The 21,957-nt window shown below is 44.7% G+C and overlaps 1 protein-coding gene across 1 annotated transcript in view; it reads right to left on the reverse strand.

Annotated features, from left to right (window-relative positions):
• The window catches only part of GAS7 (growth arrest specific 7), a 78,894-nt gene continuing 56,937 nt past the window's right edge, over nucleotides 1-21,957 (reverse strand). The window contains exons 5-10 of the mRNA XM_089657914.1: nucleotides 20,760-20,838; nucleotides 18,481-18,609; nucleotides 17,177-17,300; nucleotides 11,563-11,642; nucleotides 8,885-8,983; nucleotides 1-6,276 (exon numbers count right to left, since the gene is read on the reverse strand). Coding sequence (XP_089514040.1) covers nucleotides 6,163-6,276; nucleotides 8,885-8,983; nucleotides 11,563-11,642; nucleotides 17,177-17,300; nucleotides 18,481-18,609; nucleotides 20,760-20,838 — 625 coding nt within the window. The 3' untranslated portion in view covers nucleotides 1-6,162. The remainder of the gene's footprint in view (nucleotides 6,277-8,884; nucleotides 8,984-11,562; nucleotides 11,643-17,176; nucleotides 17,301-18,480; nucleotides 18,610-20,759; nucleotides 20,839-21,957) is intronic.

Below are 21,957 nucleotides of genomic sequence, written 5' to 3' on the forward strand. Positions count from 1 at the left end.
AATATATATAATCTGGATTTTATTGAATACTGGAAGATAAAACAGATTTCTGTCACTTCGTTCAGACGTCGGAGGACCAAATGACAGGACTTTGTATTCTTTATAACCATTTTGTTTTCTCTGTTTCAGCCAAAAAATAAAAAGGCATTCATTTCTCTGTAACAATTCTTATAGAAAATGAAGACAAAACATTTGTAATAACTTCACGACTTGAACACAAAATCGGAACAATGTACAAAGTACGTTTACACACCATTTGGGGGTCATTTCGGTCCCAGTATAATCAACTTTATAATCTTAAATTAGTATTTATATACTCTGAAAATGACTTTTCTTACAATATATCTGTACAAAAGATGAAGTTCTAATGTGGGGGATAGGGGTGGGGGAGGGGGTAAGGGACTCTGATGTACAAAAAAGAGCTACAGGTAACATTTAGAAGATCATAAACTTCCAACAGTTGTGAAAAATAGACTTGAAAATGATAAAAAGTATTTTGGCAGCTATATCAAGAAATATTTCCTATAGCTCGTGATTTATACATCCCATAAACCTGCTGAGGACCATGTAGCAAGCTTTATTATAGTGCTATATTACATCAGTGTGCATTCATTTGTACATCTCCATCAGGGAGCTACAAGTCTTTACAAAGGGTAAAAAAATGAAATATCTTATATATCTGCACTAAATATTATTTTAATAGGTTCCTTCCACTGTCCTTAAATACTCTGCACTGCTGGGGGACTCTGCTCCTTCCTTTAGCTCTCCTCTCCTGAAATACTCTGCACTGCTGGGGGACTCTGCTCCTTCCTCTAGCTCTCCTCTCCTGAAATACTCTGCTCTGCTGGAGGACTCCACTCCTTCCTCTATAACTCTCCTCTCCTGAAATACTCTGCTCTGCTGGAGGACTCCACTCCTTCCTCTATAACTCTCCTCTCCTGAAATACTCTGCATTGCTGGAGGACTCCGCTCCTTCCTCTATAACTCTCCTCTCCTGAAATACTCTGTTCTGCTGGAGGACTCCACTCCTTCCTCTATAACTCTCCTCTCCTGAAATACTCTGCATTGCTGGAGGACTCTGCTCCTTCCTCTATAACTCTCCTCTCCTGAAATACTCTGCATTGCTGGAGGACTCTGCTCCTTCCTCTTTAGTTCTCCTCTCATGAAATACTCTGCTCTGCTGGAGGACTCTGCTCTTTCTGTAGAGTATTTCAGAAGAATTAGAGTTCCCCAGAAGAGCAGAGTATTTCAGGAGGGGAGAGTTATAGAGGAAGGAGCGGAGTCCTCCAGAAGAGCAGAGTATTTCAGGAGAGGAGAGTTATAGAGGAAGGAGCGGAGTCCTCCAGCAGTGCAGAGTATTTCAGGAGAGGAGAGTTATAGAGGAAGGAGCGGAGTCCTTCAGAAGTGAAGTCTCCTCCATCTTTTCCTATGCTCTTCCATGCATCAATAATGTCACCTACAACCTCTTCCTAATTTACATTGCAGCTCATTATCAGATGGGCACATCCTGTACCGTCATCATTCCGGTGTTCTTATTGGCTTATTTAAAGTTGCAGGTTCATGCATGTTCTTACTGGCTGCACATACTTGTTTGGAAGCTGAAAACTATTGGCATTCCAAACACACAACAGAAAGTAAAAAAAAAAAATGTAAACATAATAATTGTGAGCAGCAAAAAAGAGCTCAGACAGGGAAGATCTGTATGGCGCTTGCCCTTCGACAGGTCTTCTTGGTCTGAATATAAAATAAGCATCACCAAATCCTAGAGCGTTTCTGGCAATTAAGAGAACCCTCAGTTTGGCATGGAAGTTCCAATTGTCAGACAGAACAGAACCTGCTATGAGCCCTGTACATTGTAGGAAAGAGTGATTCATGGATTGATACGACCAATTTGACCTCCATGGCAAACAGATGGTTCTCTAATTTTCCAGCCCCCAAAAAGCCATTAAGTTCATCAAAAAAATTAAGTGAACACCACTCAGCCCTGGTCTCCAGTGCATCCAGGAGGCATGAGTGACATCATCACGCCTCCCAACAAAACTGGAGGCTCAAAATCCCATGAGAATGGACTTGGCTGGAATGCCTTCTCGTGGGATTTTGAGCCTCCAGTTCTAGCAGGAGGCATGATGATGTCACCAGTGCTTCCGAGAAGCATTGGGGGCGAAGGTTGAGTTTTTCGGGTGTTTTTTTGCACCTCCATGGCAAACAGATGGTTCTCTAATTTTCTAGCCCCCAAAAAGCCATTAAGTTCATCAAAAAAATTAAGTGAACACCACTTAGCTCTGGTCTCCAGTGCATCCAGGACAACAAAACTGGAGGCTCAAAATCCCATGAGAATGGACTTGGCTGGAATGCCTTCTCGTGGGATTTTGGGCCTCCAGTTTTAGCAAGAGGCACGATGATGTCACCTGTGCTTTCCTAAAGCATTGGGGGCAAGGGTTGAGTTTTTGGGTTTTTTTTTATAAATGTTTAATAAGCCATTTGTGTTGGAGGACAGAGGACTAGAATAAAATGCATCTTCCATTTGCCATGGAAGGTTGGCTTTAAAAGTGAATAGTTGGCCTTGATGCAGCAAACCTTACCACATGAAAACAAGTTGTGTCCATCTGGATTCTGCACAGAATGAAGAAATCAAAATAATAATTTGGCAATTTTGTAGTGAACTCAGCTTGTTACATAGTCCTCCCTGTATGCGTTACATGCATCAACATTGTATCAACATCATTTAAACATTGTAACAACACAACACTACTGTACAGCCAGGACTTGCACCGGCCTGGGTGAGGAGTTTGCATAGGTGCTCCCAGTCCTTTGAGGGAATCCTTTGATCAGGAAGGTGGATATGCAGCAGATCACTAAACGACTATGTTTCCTGGTGGGGTGGCCATGCTGGATCATTGTAAAAGGAAATGTCTATGTTGTTTCAGTCCATTCTACAGCACTTCGCCTAGAGGGTGGCAGATCCGTTCTAAATACTAAAAAATCATCACCTGCATACACCAAATTTCTAACCTGGTTAGTTCTTAATGGCAGAACAGGCTCTGCAAGTACTCAGTAGGACCAATAGAAAATGTTCATGGGTTGCCATGGGGGAACTGTAGACACCCGCTGGGTTGGATAAGAAGGCAAAAAGCAGCCAATAGGATGCCATATGTCATTCGCTGCAGTACAGCAGAACGCCCTCTGATTGGATGGTGGGTTGACTCATCATTAGCCTTTGCTTTGTTAAACGAGCCAATGGAAGGGCTAAGTTCATGTGAGCATTGGCCCCCAGCAAAACACGAAGGGTTCTTGCACACAATACTGGAGTATGAACATTGGATTCCTGGTAGAAAGTTCCTTTGCAAAAAACGTGAGGATGGGCTGTATAGTACAGGTGGTATTGGCACCAATGTGTATACATGGATAGAAATACTTCTAGCTTTCCCTGAAATGTGGCGTATATGCGTGTACGTGACTGAAACCCTGTCCAGCAACACAGATTCTTTTTTTGTTTTTTTTACTGATTATCATGGCCGGGTCAAAGGGTTGGCAGGAGGGGCAGCTGCCCTGGGCGCAGTGGTTTATTGCAGGGATGGGGGCATCCTGTGCTGAGCTCCTTTTGTTACAAGGCTGACAGGAGTAGTAACAGTGGAATCGCTACTCTTGTCAGGCCCAAGCTGGGAGCAGAGAGGAGAGAGCTGGGAAGGAGGTACTAGTTACACACCCCCTAAGCGGATACCAAGAGCCGCACATCATGAAGGGGGGGCACAGTTTGGTATCTTTGCCTTGGTTGCTGAATGACCTTGTCTCGGCATTGCTGATTGTTAAAGTGTTACTAAACCCAGACCCTGCATTCACTATATCCGGTCTCCCCGGACCCTGCGTTCACTATATCCGGTCCCCCCGGACCCTGCGTTCACTATGTCCGGTCTCCCAGGACCCTGCGTTCACTATGTCCGGTCCCCCCGGACCCTGCGTTCACTATGTCCGGTCCCCCCGGACCCTGCGTTCACTATGTCCGGTCCCCCCGGACCCTGCGTTCACTATGTCCGGTCCCCCCGGACCCTGCATTCACTATGTCCGGTCTCCCCGGACCCTGCATTCACTATGTCCGGTCTCCCCGGACCCTGCATTCACTATGTCCGGTCTCCCTGGACCCTGCATTCACTATGTCCGGTCTCCCCGGACCCTGCATTCACTATGTCCGGTCTCCCCGGACATAGTGCATTCACTTTATCCGGTCTCCCCGGACCCTGCATTCACTATATCCAGTCTCCCCGGACCCTGCATTCACTATATCCGGTCTCCCCAGACCCCGCATTCACTATATCCGCTCTCCCCGGACCCCGCAATCACTATATTTGGTCTCCCCGGACCCCGCATTCACTATATCCGGTCGCCCCGGACCCCGCATTCACTATATTTGGTCTCCCTGGACCCTGCATTCACTATATCCGGTCTCCCCAGACTCTGCATTCACTATATCCAGTTTACCTGGACTCTACATTCACTATATCCGGTCTCCCTGGACCCTGCATTCACTATATCTGGTCTCCCACAGTACACACAACATGAAAGTGCAATTATTTTAGTAAATATAAACTGCTAAATCCCTTTTTTTATCAGCGGTATATAGCAGTCTCGTGACTTCTTTCAGTGTCCAGCCAAGCACTGGTTAAAGCTTGTAGGAGGAGTTTCCATTCTGCTCTAGGAGGATGCAGAACCCCTGTGCTGATCACATGCATTCTCCCAAGAAAAAAAAATCCTTTCTAGCAATACACACCAAACTGAGCATGTGCAGAGTCACTCCACACAATATGTCTTATCAGGAGATAAGAGGGGGCACTGGAAGAAGGGAGGATCAGAGGTGACAGGATCAAACAGCCTTTTTACACAATGCAGAGGATTAACCCCTTAGGTTCCACAGTGAGTATAACAAGCATGCTTTACTGCATCTACAGACTGATTGTACTGTTGGGGGTTTAGTAACACTTTAACTCCATCCCGTCGGCCACACGCATATATGTGGCTTCTCAGAGGGTGGGCCTTAACACAGAGAGGCTGCATATATGCGTACCCAAAAAAACCCAGAACTGTGCCGAGAACGGGCACCATGCACGCTCCTGCCACAGTTACTGGTGGCTAATGGAAAGTTCCCAATCTCTACTTGCAATCAGGAGCAATGTGTGCAAAAGCTTTAATTGGGTGCAATGCAGGGGCGGACTGACAACTCATGGGGCCCCCAGGCAATAGGGGATCATGGGGCCCCTGTGTCCTTGCCCACACTCAAAAAAATAAAAAAGGTACCAGGGGCATTTTATGGACTGACCCCAGGCCCTCAGGCAGTGCCTGAGGGACTAAATGGTCAGTCCACCCCTGGTGCAATGGGAACTTCTAAAGACATAGGAGGCCAACACAAGTCATACATACTATTTAAACCCATTATTTCCTTTTTGAAGCAAATACCTTAGTGAGAAGCCTGTGATAGAAGCAGACATCGGCTGCTATATATTTGGGATGGTGTATACAATTTTTTCTGCTGTGGGCAATGATATATCAGCTCATAAGTAAATCACAATTAGGGGTCTGTGCCCTGACGTCATGCTGAATTCCTTTGCAGCTCATGCAGGAGCAGAGCGAACATAACTGACTTTGCATCATGGCTGTGACTTTTTTTTTTTCCTGGTTCAGACGCATTCAGTTATAACATGCTGCAGGTGAGGAGCGGCCACACACAGGAGCGAATGTTGAAATCTCTGCATTTGTACTGGGTAGTTACAAATATGGTGACATCATACAAGGGAACAAGAGTCCACGGAAAAGATTGCAGATTTTCGATGAGGATAATGAGGACAATTTATATACAGAGCTCGGCAGAGTCCTTCCTTCGATCTTCGGGAATATCGGATTCTGTGTACGCCGAATGCAAAGGGTATGCTGATTGGACGCCGTATAGAGAATAATAAGACCTCAGATGGCTGGTGAGGGTCCTGTACATGATCCAATTTCACAGACTCTGCCATGTCCCTGGTGTCACCGGCGTTCACAGTCCCAGACCTCGCCGCGTCCCATTTCAACCATTTGGTGACACGGGAATCAGCGGCATTTTTTGTATCTCACAGAAATATATACAGGAGCCCCAACCAGAGGAACTCCGCAGAAACTGTGCGTCGGGAAAGTCTATATGTCCATGTCGATGGGTCGGATGTCCCCTGTCTTGTGATCTTTCACCCACAATTCCCTGTCTTTGGCCGGATCCACTTTCTGCAGCAGCTGGTCCACCGGCTCCACCGTCTGTAGGGAAACACACACTTGGGTTAAAGAGGTGTAAACCCTAAATTGATGGCATTTAAAGTGTACTATGAACTGTGACACACATCATGGTTTGCTACAATCCTACATTCATCCTTTGTTTCAGGCCTGCTGATCTCCTGCAGCCTCTTTTCAGACACTTCTTGTCTACAGGCACTCCAGCAATGGCTGCATGGCATTTCTAACAGTGGGTTTCCTGATGGTGACAACAGTGGGCCATGCCTGTGTAGTGTGTGCTGAAATGGCCACTTGTAGTCTCCATGGAAAGCCTGTGTGACCAGGTGACAACACAGGAGTGCAATTGGGAGACAGGGACAAAGCGTTGTCACCCTATAACAGGAAGTGCCTGAAGAAGGACCTTCATGGCAGGTTCACCTGGTTTTTTTTTATGAAAGCTGCAGATTTAGAAAGAGTGAAAATTACTTTTGCATTGACAGGAACATGGTAAAGATTACTTTATAGGATTGGGGAGGGGTAATTATGGGGGTTATTTTTCGGGATTGGATTTTGGGTTGACATATGTTTTAAGGTACCCATACAAACAACATACCATTTGCCTGCTTGGCCAGGGCAACTATGGGACTCCAGTGGCCAATTCCAGGAATCAGTACTAATTCCTGGTCCGAGCCTCTACAGCAGGGGTGTCAAACTGGCGGCCTTCCAGCTGTTGCCAAACTACAAGTCCCATGAGGCATTGCAAGATTGACAGTTCCAAGCATGACTCCCAAAGGCAGAGGCATGGTGGGACTTGTAGTTTTGCAACAGCTGGAGGGCCACCAGTTTGACACCCGTGCTCTACAGTATCTCAGAGACATGCCAGCCTGGAACTGGCACCAGTCAGGAGCCTTGGCTATGCCAGGGATTCACTATAGTGAGAGGTTCCCTTTAAAGTGCTGCCTGACTCCCTTGGCTAACATTTCTATTTGGTGGTAAGTGGCCATGTGAGGACCAGGATGACCCTCCAGTTTCTACACTGAGGACACTTTTCTATTGGTTGTCCTATAAAATGGACTTTGTGGCTTGCTAGTCACTGACCAAAGATCAACCAACCTCTTGGTGACACTATTTTGGGAATTCTTCTCTGCAGGAATTTACATTTTTGGAAAGAAAGAAAGATCAATGAATGAGACCATCCATCAATATGAGCACTGAGCCTGGGAATGGCTGTTGCAGCCGACGATCAGAATCTAGGAGTACAGTATATCACTGAGTCTTGCAATGGCCACTGCAGGTGACAAATGGAATCTGGGGGTACAGTATGTCACCAAGTTTGGGAATGGTTACTGCAGGTGATGTTAGAACTTGAGGGGTACAGTATGTCAACAAGTCATGGTCAGTACAAGTGACAATTAGAATCTTGGGGTACAGTATATCACTGAGTCTTGGAATGGCCACTGCAGGTGACAATCAGAATCTGGGGGTACAGTAAGTATTATTATTATACAGGATTTATAGAGCGCCAACAGTTTGCTCTGTGCTTTACAACGGGAGACAATACAGCAACAATACAGTTCAATACAAGTGGGTTAGGAGGGCCCTGATCGTGGGAGCTTACAATCTAAGAGTATGTCAACAAGTCTTGGAATGGCCACTGCAGGTGACAATCAGAATCTGGGGGTACAGTATGTCAACAAGTCTGGGAATGGTTAGTTCAGGTGACAATTAGAATATAGGGGTACAGTATATCACTGAGTCTTGGAATGGCCACTGTATGTGACAATCAGAATCTGGGGGTACAGTATGTCACCAAATTTGGGAATGGCTACTGCAGGTGATGATAGGACGTTGGGAGTACAGTATGTCACTGAGCCTGGGATGGGTCACTGCAGGTGACGATAGTTCTCTGGGGGTACAGTATGTCACAAAGTCTTGGAATGACCAGTGCAGGTGATGATCGGATCCTGGTGGTATGGTATGTCACGGGACCTGGAAATAGCCAGTGCAGATGACAGTCAGAATCTGGGGGTACATTATGTTACTAAGCCTGACAATCAGAATCTGGGGGTACGATATGTTTCTAAGCCTGGGAATGGCCACTGCAGGTGACGATCGAAATTTGTGGGTATGATATGTCACTGAACTTGTGAATGGCCAGTGCAGGTGACAATCCAAATCTTGGGGTTTAGTATGTCACTTGTGCTGACAATGAGACTGCCAAGGGGCCAGCTTCTCCATCTGATTGTTACCAGCACAGTAATACCTCACAGAACTGCAATTATATATGTAGCACAGCACACCACAATGCATAGCACAATACTGTATGTTGTGGTGTATTGCAAGGTAAAGCTGTTGGCAATTTGCTTTGGGGTGCAATTAATAATGTATGACACCGCAACACACCAGTGGGTTTTATGGTTAGTGCATTGGTTTGCTGTGGAGCTATTCATTCTTAACAGCACCCCAATGCACTCATGTCTTGCAGTGTACCACTTATGCACTACCATGTAGTGCACTGCATTACAAAAAAAAAAAAGCACATTCATGCACCCTTCTAGCGTAGTACATTGAAATAAATAAGATGCCCCTAACATAACAAACATTAGCACACAGCATATCAATGAGTTCAGAAGTAATATTTCCAGATACTCACACTTTGGTTGAACATGTCCGTTTCATGGCGTAGCTGTGTGTACTGACAAAGGTGCTGCCGGATCATCTCCACCCGCTCCACCTCCAATCGCTCCAACTCCTGCGCAACAGAAACCAGAATTACAGAGGAACTCCGCCCCATTCCGGGTGTTTTCATACGTTCACTTAGTGCCATTTAAATTGCACACACAGAGACTCCAAAAACCCTTTTGAATCCTCTTACATTCCAACCTACAGATATCTGACATTATTTCATACAGTGAGGAATCCAACTGCTGCGTTTTGAAACCTCACCAACAGCACTCTAGTTCCCTTACCCTCCCACCCATAAATGGTTGTCCTAGACTTCTGTGCAGGTGAGGTCTGACCAACCCCAAACTGTGTGGAGAGAATGGGGGAATCATACTAAGTAACCTTGCCATCCTCATTTTCTTCAAAATGTGAGGGTCAGCAACAAATTGGTCAGATTTAGATCTCATGTCTGTGCCTACCCCAGCCTGAGACACATTTGATATGACATAGGTCAGCTAAAAAAGAATGCAGAGAAGTCATAGTCCTCCACTAGAAGGTCTTCAGAAGACTCCTAATGAGGGCCCTGTCATAAATGGCCTGGTTGTAAATGGTCAAAGAGAGCTGTTGAGCAATATGTATCTGTGAGTCTGGTTTTTTTACCTAAACTTGAACTTTAATGCATCTCAAACTCTCAACTCAAATATCCTACAGTAATGGAGTAATCTTCATAAAAAGTAATAGAGTCATCTTCATAAAAAGATACCAACCAGTTAGACACTAAATTACGAGGTCCAATGGAATAATCAGGCACGAAAGAATCATACATCAGGATTTTATCATGGCTGATATCAAATAAATCACAATTTAATTCTACTAATTAATATGTTGGTTGTAAAACCTTATCAAATGGAAATATAGATGTATTTGGGATAGGTGCCATTAAAGTTGTGTCCACTGGAGCATAATAGGAATAAAAAGAAACCTACATCACACCCCTCAGACATTTTGACTGGGTTGGGGGTGGTATTGCAAAAGTGACTGTAAAAGGCAATTAAAAAAAAAAAAATAACAAATGTTATACTTACCTGCTCTGTGCAATGGTTTTGCACAGAGCAGCCCCAGTTCTCCCCTTCTTGGGTCCCCCAACCGATGCTCCTAGCTCTTTTCCCCTTGCCGTGTGCCTCCAGATCAAGCTGTTTGCTATGGGAGCTCTCTTGTATATTCACCCCTGAGTCCCGCTCTGTGTGTCTATAAGACACACAGAGCACGGCTCGTCCCTATCCCCTGCTCCCTCCTCACTGGCTGTGATTGGCAGCAGAGGGAGCCACTGCCTCCGTCTGCTATGTCTGAGCCAATGAGGAGGGAGAGAGCCGCTGCTCTCATGCACATTGCTGGATCAAGATTGGGCTCAGGTAAGTATTAGGGCTCATGTACACTGCAGCTGATAAACTGACATTTAGGAGCTTTTCTGCGTTTTTTCAGCAGCCCCTGAACTCTCCCTAATGTTTTCCTATGTGTCCATGTACACATTGTCGTTTACAGGCAGTTGAGTTTACAGTAGTTTTTTTAACACACCAAACTTGAGTAGATTTTACCGGCGTTTCAAACGCCAAACGCTTGTAAACGCGGATTGGTCAAAACCAACCAGGATGGCAGACAGCCTCATGGCATGTGTGTTCAGATATGCAGTGTATTTATAATCATTAAATGCTATGGGCAACTGATTGAAAGCAACAAAACTGAAAAACTCATCCAAGATCAGCTATACGATGAACAAAACAGTGGTGCAGACTCTGGAGCTCTGTGGTGATCAGGCCAATAGGTGGGGCTGTACTATGAACAGAAAGGAGGTGCAGATCCTGGAGCTCTGTGGTGGAGGTCAGATCACTAGTGGGGACTGTACTATGAACAGAAAGGAAGTATAGACCCTGGAACTCTGTGGTGGAGGTCAGGTCACTAGGGGAGGCTGTACTATGAACATAAAGGAGGTGCACATTCTGGAGCTCTGTGGTGGAGGTCAGGTCACTAGGTGGGGCTGTACTATGAACAGAAAGGAAGAGCAGACGCTGGGGCTCTCTGATGGAGGCCAGGTCACTAGGGGGGGCTGTGCTATGAACAGAAAGGAGGTGCACATTCTGGAGCTCTGTGGTGGAGGTCAGGTCACTAGGTGGGGCTGTACTATGAACAGAAAGGAAGAGCAGACGCTGGAGCTCTCTGATGGAGGCCAGGTCACTAGGGGGGGCTGTGCTATGAACAGAAAGGAGGTGCAGACCCTGGAGCTCTGTGGTGGAAGTCAGGTCACTAGGGGGAGCTGTACTATGAACAGAAAGGAAGAGCAGACTCTGGAGCTCTGTGGTGGAGGTCAGGTCACTGGGGGGCTGTACTGTGAACAGAAAGGGAGAGCAGACTCTGGAGCTCTGTGGTGGAGGTCAGGTCACTAGGGGGGGCTGTATGATGAACAGGAAGGAGGCGCAGCCTTGAGGACCCTATGGTGGAAGTCAGGTCATTAGACAGGGTGCAGCCTCTACAGTGGAGGTCAAGTAGCCAGACAGGCGATGGGTGGAGGTCAATCATCCTCTAGAAAGCCACTACTCTTACTAGATGTTTTTTGCCTCCTGAACATAAAAATCCTAGGTACTCCTAAATATTGAAATAAAAAGAACTTACCAGGGTGGTGGTCACCATCTCTTCGAACCATTTTGACTGTGCTTGGTTGTACAGATCCACACAGCGCATCAGGTCATCTCCTAGAAGAAAACACACAATTTAAGTTATTTTGTATCGATGTTCTATAAAGATTGCTGTCACAATGTAACTGGAGGGGATGGGGGAGGGGAATTAGAGGATTGATATGAAACCTTTATTTTACACAGTCATTGATGGAACATCAATCATTCATACTTGGCAAGTTGATGGCAATAATGCTGAATAGACTTAAATAATGAAAAAAGCTGAATATATACAACAATATGGAAACAATTTCTCTGTATGCAGGTCAGTCATACAAAATGTGACTGCAGAAAATCACAAGATTTGGATTTTATAGCACAATCAATTTTCACAATTCAATTATTGAAGATTGATTCCACCTAAAAAAAAATTCAGTTTTGTCTGCTAATACGTTGAACCCCATGTCTGCTTCTTCTATGCCTTGGTAAGCAGCGATATCTCCGCAGCAGAACTCCCAGCTTATATGTGGCCACACCTCCTTAGAGCTGAGCAAGTCTTCCCTGCTCTGCTACTGCATGAAGTGGGATGTGTACTATTATTCCACAATACACCCATGTCCATCCCGAGCTACTGGAAATCAATGACACCCCCACCTCCTAATCGCAGCCAAAAGTCTGATCCTGAAATACTGCAAGACCTCTAGGTTAGGGATGAGCTTTGGTTTGGTCTGAACCCAGAAGGAAGTTGTCAGGGCTGTCCCTTTCATTCCCTGCCCTGCAGATGCATGACCACAAAGGTGTGATGAAGTTTGTGACATCATTGACTAAATATGGCCACATCTCCTCCTTCTGAGCCTCCAACCAAGCTGCAGAACCCTTAACCTCCTACAGTGGCTCTCAGCTCCCATAAGGCCCCCCAACCTCCCATAGTGGGCCCCAGTACCCCCAGGCCCCCTAAGAGCTCTCAACCTCCACAGTGCCACCCAACCTCCCAAAATGCCTCCCACAGTTCCCCCCAGCCTGCTGCAGAGCCTCCAGCCCCTCATAGTGCCCCCAACCTCCAACAGTGTCCTACAGTGCTCCCCAACCTCCCACAGTACCCCCTGCCTGCTGCAGAACCTCCAGCCCTCTATAGTTCCCCCATCCTCTAACAATGTCCAACAGTGCCCCCCCAACCTCCCAGAGTGCCCCCTTGCCTGCTGCAGAATCTCCAGCCTTCCATAGTGCCTCCAACCTCCAACAATGTCCTACAGTTCCTCCCAACCTCCTATAGTGCCCCTGCCTGCTGCAGAACCTCCAGCCCTCCACAGTGACCCCAATCTCAAACAGTGTTCCCCAGCCCACTCCGGAAACCTCATTCCATCATTTGTGGAATCCTCTAATTCCCTTCACAGCCCCCTACAGTGTTCCCCAGCCCACTCCGGAAACCTCATTCCGTCAGTTGTGGAATCCTCTAATCCCCTTCACAGCCCCCTACAGTGACACCCAGCTCCATCCAGAGCCTGTGGGAGTATAAACTATATTCTTTACTCTTGGGGCATGAAAGGTTTTGGAAGAATTTACTGGGCCCTGGTTTTAAAAGCGGTTGAGAACCACTGCTGTCAACCAGGGGTCCCCAAACTGTGGCCCATAGGCCTAATATGGTCCCTCGCTTGCCTTTATCTGGCCGTGGGGCACATTCCTCCTACTGCTACAAGGCACCATTCCTTCCTCTGACTCTAATAATGGGTCATTATTTCTTCCACTGGCACCACCGATGGGGCACTATTCTTCCCGCTGACACTGATGGGGTGCTATTCTTTCTACCAACACCATTTATGGGGCACTATTCCTCCCACTGACACAAATGACAGGGCCCTATTCCTCCCACTGACTATCAATGATGGGGCACCGTTCTTTTTACTGACACCATTGATGGAGCACATTTCCCTAACGACAGGGCACTCTTCTTTCTACTGGACACCATCGATAGGGCACTATTCCTTCCACCAATATCAATAATGGGGCACTATTTCTCCTCCTGACCACAAGCAATATGTCATTTTCTCACCCTCACTGACAACCAATCCTGAAGCGTTGTTTAGCGATGTCAGGTAGATGTCCTACTCCCACTGGCCACAGTCCGTCCCCTCACAGTCTGAAAGACTGAAATCTGACCCTTAGTTAAAAAAGTTTGGAGACCCCTGGTCTAGAATATCACCAGTGGCCCAAAGGATCCTAAAAAAATGCCAATTTAGGAAACTTATTACAATACCTTGGCAAGCTGGTTACATTTTAAAAACTCAGATTACTTTAGATTAAATGGAGATGAACTCAGATCAAATTTTACTGTATGTTTTAAACCATAAACCCATTTAGATGGACACAAGTTGGCCCACCCCCCAAGAGCCATACCACTACCAGTGACCCAGGTATTTGAGCAGGGACAACCTCCGCTACTGTGACCAACTTTGTGCTAGATTTATTAGGAGAATACATTGTTCTTCTATGTGATACATGCAAGAGCTGTAACACACGGGTGCTTTTATATATTGGGTTTGATATACCTTCTCTTCCTTGTATGGATACAAAGTTAATAAAACTTCATTATGAAAAACCAAGGTGCAGCGAGACATTGGCCATAAATAAGAAAAAATTATTCCACTGATCACACAGAGGCGGCAGTGTGCATGGGCCCCGAGTGACGCTTGCACACTGTTTAATGGCCGCCCATCGCTGATTCAAGAAGTGTTAAAGCAGAATATTTCATTATGTCTGACAGGCGGCGATGGGAGCACCCAACTCGCCAACAGATAATCCATTATTCCCAATGATTGCTGGAGACGCTTCACAGAGAATTAGATATTGACTTCCTGCCAAGGGATCGCTTACAGTAAGACAGAGAGTGGCGGGACAAAATGGCGGGTCTTAGCTCATGATATCACGGCCGAGCATACATCAAAGCCTGTGTGGAGTGTGGAGAGGAGGAGGAAAGTAGAAGGAAGACCCTCATGAAGGTCACAGAAATCTATCCAGGAACCTGACAACTTTGTCTTTATACAATTCAGGTATTATTGCACTTTTGTGAAGGAGAGAACGTGGAGCGTTAATTCAAAATCTGATTATCCATCGAAAACAAGAAGCTGCACAGATGACTTCTCATAGAAGAAAAAATATTTTTGCTGCTATTGAGGAGCAGCTGAAGCACGGTCTCCAGATACCCTGACAATCTGTGTGTCTGCACACAGCCTGGATGATGGTAGCTTCTTCAAGTTATCCTGGATAGAGACTGATGAACAATGACAGGCTGAGGCCTCCGCCAACAATAGAGAATAAATATAAAATTCAACATATGCATCTGACAGTTAGAGGCACCGGTGGCATCAGCTCTAAACAGAGTTCTTAGTTGGGTTCTGTAGGGTCAGCGGGTAACATTTCCTTCAAGCACTTCTCTAATAGGAGGGGCTGGTGAAGTGGAAGGAGCCAATGGAAACATACCATTGGAGATTTCAGCTATAAATTACTAAGAAATCGATATTCCAACTGAAGTTTTTCTTAGGAAGCTTAGCAACCAACCGTATCTATGGTGCCCTTGGGCCAACAAAGCAACCATATGTATGTTGTTGCTAAGATACAGCAACCAACATTATGAAGCTATCCCTGCGGCAGGGCAACCAACCATATGTATTGTATCTACCATTGGGCCAAGTAAGCAACCATAAGTATGCTGCCAGGTAGGCAAAGCAACCAACAATATCTATGGTGCTATGGGGTAGCGTATCCAACCACATGTACTCTGTGCCATGGGAAGGTGTAGAAAAAAAACCATACAAACACTGTCATGAGGATGGAGCAATCAACTACATTATTTGTTTTGCTTCCTTCAGGGTAAAAAAAAAGAGTTGTATGCTGCCAACCATATATATGCTACAATGGGGCCAAGTAAGCAAACATAAATATGCTGCCAAGAGTATCTATGCTGCCCAGCAGAAGAGTATCTAACAACAGGTATACTGCTTTGGAGGTAGAACATTCACCCATACATACTCATGGGGCTGGAGCAACTAACCAAATATAGGCTTCCATGGGGTGGAACAATCAGCCATATTTATACTGCCCTGGGGTAGTATAGGAAACAACCATATATGCATTGCCATGAGGATGGAGCAATTAAATATATATATGCTGCCTTTGGGGCAGAGCAACCAACAACATGTATGCTACCATGAGGTGGTGTAACAAACTGTATGTATGCTACTATTGGGCCAAGCAAGTGACATATCCTGCCAAGTAGGCAAAGCAACCAACAATATCTATGCTGCCATTTGAAGGAGCATCCAACTGCATGTACTCTACCATGGGATATGGCATCCAACCATATGTATGCTACCATTGGGCCAAGTAAGCAACCATGGGTATGCTGCCAAACAGGCAAACCAGCCAACAGTATCTATACTACCATGGGGAGGAGCATTCAACCATATGTACACTGCCATGGGGATAGAGCATCCAACCATATGTACTCATACATGGGGTTGGAGCACCAATCATACGTTGGCTGCCATGGGATGCAACAACTTACATATGCATGCTGCCATGGAGGAGAAGCAACCAGAAATTGACAGAGTCATTGTGTTGGAGCAACCAACCATAAGTACAATGCCATGGGAGGAATAGCAAGCAACCATATATGCACTGCCATGGGGATGGCACAATCAACTACATGTATGCTGCCTTTGGGGCAGAGCAACCAACCAAATGAAAGCAGCCATGGAGTGAAGCAACCAACCATATATAGGCTATCCTTGGGCTAAGCAAGTGGGGTATGCTTCCAAATAGGCAAAGCAACCAGCAAAACCTATGCTGCCATGGGGAGGAACATCCAACCATATGTACTCTACTATGGGGGGATGGGGGGGGGGTACAATGCCATGGAGGCAGAGCAACCAACCATATGTAAGCTACCATGGGGGTGGAGCAACCAACCATATATGCATGCCATGGGGATGGAGCAATCAACTATATGTTGGTTACTGTTGGGGCAGAGCAACCAACCAAATGAAAGCTGCCATGGGGTTCGGAGCATGTACACCAACTTTGTGATGGAGCAACCAACCCTATTGTAGGCTGCCATTGGGGAGGAGCAACCAACTATATGTATGGTGCCATGATGTTGGTGCAACCAATCATATGCATGCTGCCATGGGGGTGGTGCAACCAGCCCTATGTAGGCTGCCATTGTGGTAGAGCAACCAACCATGTGTACGTTATCATGAGGGTGGAGCAACCAACTATATGTATGCTGCCATGGGGGTGGTGCAAACAACCAGATATGCAGCCAAGGGGCAGAGAGACCAGCCATTTGTACACTGTCATAAGGCACCAGTAATGTTTCTCTCACAGTTATTTTGTAAATTTCTATTTCCTTGGAATCTTCATTAAGAAGAGAACAATCTATTATTTCTCTCATTTCCATCAAGAAATAACAAAGTAAAAAATCACAAAATATAAACCAAACACAAAGAAGAAAGAGAACCCAAAAACAAAATATTTATAAAAACCTCCCAGTCAATAAAACTCTCCAGTGATGTTCCTGCGCTCCAGTATAGGGGGGTGACATACAAGTTCCTTACCTGCTTGTGTGGACTTCCGTCGTGCTTTCTTGATGTCCTCCTCTGTCTTGTTGCTCAGTTTAATTTCTAGTTGTTGAGTTTTTACTTCCAGATCTTTTTGTCTTTCGGCAAGAGCCTTGCGAGCCTGTTGGGGAAAATATAGAGATAAATAGCTGGGTGGGGGGGAGGTGTTTCCGCATATTGATACACAGGTGACAGGATACAATGTAACATTGTCTCCATTATACCAGTTACAGAGCATTCATTATATCCAGGTAATTGGAAGGAAAATGGCCAATCCTAGCACATTCATTTTACCCATGTACTAACAATGACCAATCACAGAGCATTCATTAAACCTAGGTAGTAATGATCACCAATCACATAACGTTTCTTATACCTGGGAATTAGCCATGACCAATTACAAGACATTCATTATACCCGGACAATAATAGTGACAAATTACCATGCATTATTTTTACCCAAGTGATAGCAACAACCAATGACAGAGTGTTTTTTAAAGTGGGTAGAAAAAATGACCAATCACAGTGCATTCATTATATGTGGGTAGAAGCAACAACCAATCACAGCACATTCATTATACCTGGTAAAAGTACCGACCAATCGCATAGCATTTATTATGGGCAATAGCAATGACCAATCACAGTGCATTCATTCTACCTAGGCAATATCAACAACCAATCACAGAGCATTCATTATATCTGGGTAATAGCTGCAAGCGATCATAGCACATTCTTCACACCTGGGTATAAAAATAACCAATCACAGAGCATTTATTATATCTGGGTAATAACAAAGACCAATCACAGCGCACTAATTATAAGTGAGTAATAGCAACAACCAATGAGAACACATTCAATATACCAGGGTAATAAAAAGGACCATTCATAGCACATTAAATATATCCTGGTAATAGCAACAACCAATCACAGAGCCTGTGATATTAGCAATGACCAATTACAGAACATTTATTATACCCAGGTAATAGCAATGACCAATTACGGAACATTTATTACACCCAGGTAATAGTAATGACCAATTACAGTGTGTACATTACACCTGGTCGATGGCAATAACCAATCGCAGCACATTCATTATATCGGGGTAATAACAAAAACCAATCACAGAGTTTCATTATACTCAGGTACCAGCAACAACCAATCACAAAGCATTCATGACATCAGATCAATAACAATGACCAATCACAGCACATTCATTTTACCTGGGTAAAAGCCACAACCAATCACAAAGCATTCAAAATACCTAGGTAATAATGACCACCAATCAGAGAGCCCATAACTCACCTTCTCTACGGCTGCGTATCGGCTGCTCAGCTGTTTTCGTAAGTCGGCGATGTGATGGTCGAACTTCTTCATGTCCTTCTTGAAGTTTTCTCGGAAGTTCAGTAATGGTTTCTCTACTTCACTCTGTAACTGGAGGAGGGAGATCTCATCTACTGCGAGTTCAGAAGACAAGGATGAGGATATCCCCATTCATAGAGGAGCTCCAACCAGGAACGCCGAGAGCCCCTGGATCCCGAGACTCCACTGAACATTGACGGGCCCCACATGGAAGGAGGCGCTCACTGCATTGAGGGGATCCTTTAAATATAACTTTGAATGGATCTTTGAATGGATCATCATCAGGGGCGGACTGACCATTTGGAAACTCGGGAACTGCCTGAGGGCCCGGGGTCAGTAGGGGGCCCCATGAGATGCCCCTGGTGCCTTTTTCATAGGCTTTTTTGAGTTTGGGCAAGGACACAGGGGCCCCATGATCCCCTATTGCCCGGGGGCCCTATGAGTTGTCAGTCCACCCCTGGTCATCATTAAAATGTGCTCTTCCAGAAAAGAGGAGCCCATAGGGGCGCCCACCACTTGATGATTCTAGGTACCCTTAACCCTTTAAACCATTCCTTCCAAATCCCCCCAAACTCAGCTTCACCCCAGTCTTCAGAACTGCCCCACTCCCTTTCAATGTTGTTCAGTGTTTGGTGGATACTGCAGAGATACACCAACCAGGTGGTATCTTGCATCTCTCGAATTGATATTATGGACAATGTAACAGGAGAAGGGAGACCACCCCAAAGTGAGCGGGGAAAAGACAGCAACTAGGACGAGGGGTCTCGCCACTGGAGTCACCAAAATCCAAAACTCCACCTATAACCGAAATATTGTGGCCGCATATTTACGTACCATTTGAAAATACATATGTGCTGAGAGTGCGCACCCTGCATGCTCCCAACACGTATGTCTGTGACTCACGGAAAGGTCCCGATCTCCCCTTGCGGTCAGGACCTTTTCCGATCATGTGACCGCTGTGACAGCGAATCACGGCGGTCACTTGACCGTAAAACCACACCCCCCGTTGTGAAACCTCTTAAAGGGCTGGGAGGTGCCAGCGCAAAGGGGTTAAACTATGTAGAACAAGGGCCTGCCTAATTGGATACAATTGAAAGGGTTGTTTTGGTTTGACCTCATATTATATGGTTTTTGGTAATTCTAATGCAAAATTCTCAAGAAAATTGTATAATGTATGGCCAGCATTATGCAGGCCATAGACGGGTCGAAAACCGTCTGTTTTTTTTATAAGAAAAAAAAAATTGAAAAATCAGTTGTTCGATCGGCCGACGTTTCCACCAACGGTAAAAAAATTGGTCAATTTTTGTCCCGTCTACGGCCGGCATTTAATTATGTCCCTGCAGAGAGCTCCGCTATTATATTTGACATGAAAAAGTCTTGCGGTTGCAACATTGTATCTATTTGTATCCATTTCGGATACAGATGTTTTTATTCGGATACAAATAGATACATTGTTGCAACCGCAAGACTTTTCATATAAAATATAATAGCGGACTGGAATTCTTCTTTTTCTGCTTTTTCTTCTTATTCTTCTTCTTTATCTTCTTCTTCTTCTGCTTCTTTTTCTTCTTCTTCTTCTTTTTCTTCTTTTCTTCTTCTTTTTTCTTCTTCTTCTTCTGCTTCTTTTTCTTCTTCTTTTTCTTCTTCTTCTTTTCTTTTTTTTTTCTTCTTGCAGGTCACGGCTCATGCGCAGATTTTTTATCGGTAAAACGATCGGCCAATTACCCATCATTGCCGGGAAAATCGGCCGCAAATTTTCCAACTTTACCGATAAAAAAAATGTGTCAAAAACCTGAAAAATGGCCGACCAATTAACCCACTAACGGTGCGAAAATCGGCCGATTTTTTTTTCGGATGAAAAATTGGCCGATTTTCGATCCGTCTATGGCCTGCATTAGTCAGAGCCACGATCTCCCCCACTTCCTCACTACCGAGTGCTGTGCACATTGGCTCTGAGTGGGCGCACACCTGACAGTTACAAGCCATGGATTGCAGCCATCAGGAGCAGGTTGAACATCTCAGTCTAGACAGAGGTCCCTGAAATCCCAGAAATTGGGTAATTGAGGGAATTTGGAGATTCAGAAATTGATCTCCTTGGTCACATGACACTTGTTCACGCCCCCTGCGGAGTTTATTATATACATTTTTATTGTCACTACAACATTGTTACAAATCAGTGAAATCTGAGATGTGAGATCGGAAAGCAAAGCTCCGGTATTTACCTTGGAGGAGAATTTCAGATGAACTTCAGCCTCATCCGCCAGACTCTTCTTCAGCTGTGCCCAGGCCTCGCCCAGCGTCCTGCCGAAAACCAGATGTTATATAGCATTTATCCCTTTATATACCCATCAATATGACATCATCAGCACCAACATAGGGTGGAGCGCTGTACACCATCCGTACAGACCCCATTGGGGAGATATCCCTTCATTTCCTGAGAAGAAATCTCTCCCAACTCAGGATAACCCCCTCTTATGGCGGCCATACATGTAACAACCTGATCAAATGACCAATCACAGAATCAAACAATAGGAGTAAATCTATGAATTGCTGGAAAGACACCTACGGTGTTATCGATCGATTTTAAGGAAAACCGATCAATTTTTGAAATGATTCAAATCAGTCTGAATGTAAAATCTGATCACTGATAAATATGATTGTTAAGTGTTTAGTGCATTCGATGATCTTTTTGATTGTATTTTTCTCCCCGACAGTAAATCGATTGACAATATAATTGTATATGAAATTGTTCCATGTAAGGTCACCATTAGAAGAGGTGTCCCCATTGAAAGAATTGCCCTCTGTTTCTGTTCTGGTGACAATATATATGATATCACCAGTACCTATCATCTCTATCACATATATCTATTACCGATATCACCAATACCTATCATCTCTATCACATATATCTATTACCAATATCACCAATACCTATCATCTCTATCACATATATCTATTATTGATATCACCAATACCTATCATCTCTATCACATATATCTATTATTGATATCACCAATACCTATCATCTCTATCACATATATCTATTATTGATATCACCAATACTTATCATCTCTATCACATATATCTATTATTGATATCACCAATACCTATCATCTCTATCACATATATCTATTACCAATATCACCAATACCTATCATCTCTTTCACATATATCTATTACCAATATCACCAATACCTATCATCTCTTTCACATATATCTATTACCGATATCACCAATACCTATCATCTCTATCACATATATCTATTACCAATATCACCAATACCTATCATCTCTATCACATATATCTATTACCTATATCACCAATACCTATCATCTCTATCACATATATCTATTACCTATATCACCAATACCTATCATCTCTATCACTTATCACCCATATCATCTGTCATTTCTATGAAC

This window comes from Staurois parvus, unplaced genomic scaffold, assembly GCF_062004578.1.
Source record: "Staurois parvus isolate SC_StPar_1 unplaced genomic scaffold, SC_StPar_1.0 ptg001041l, whole genome shotgun sequence".
NCBI lineage: Eukaryota > Metazoa > Chordata > Amphibia > Anura > Ranidae > Staurois > Staurois parvus.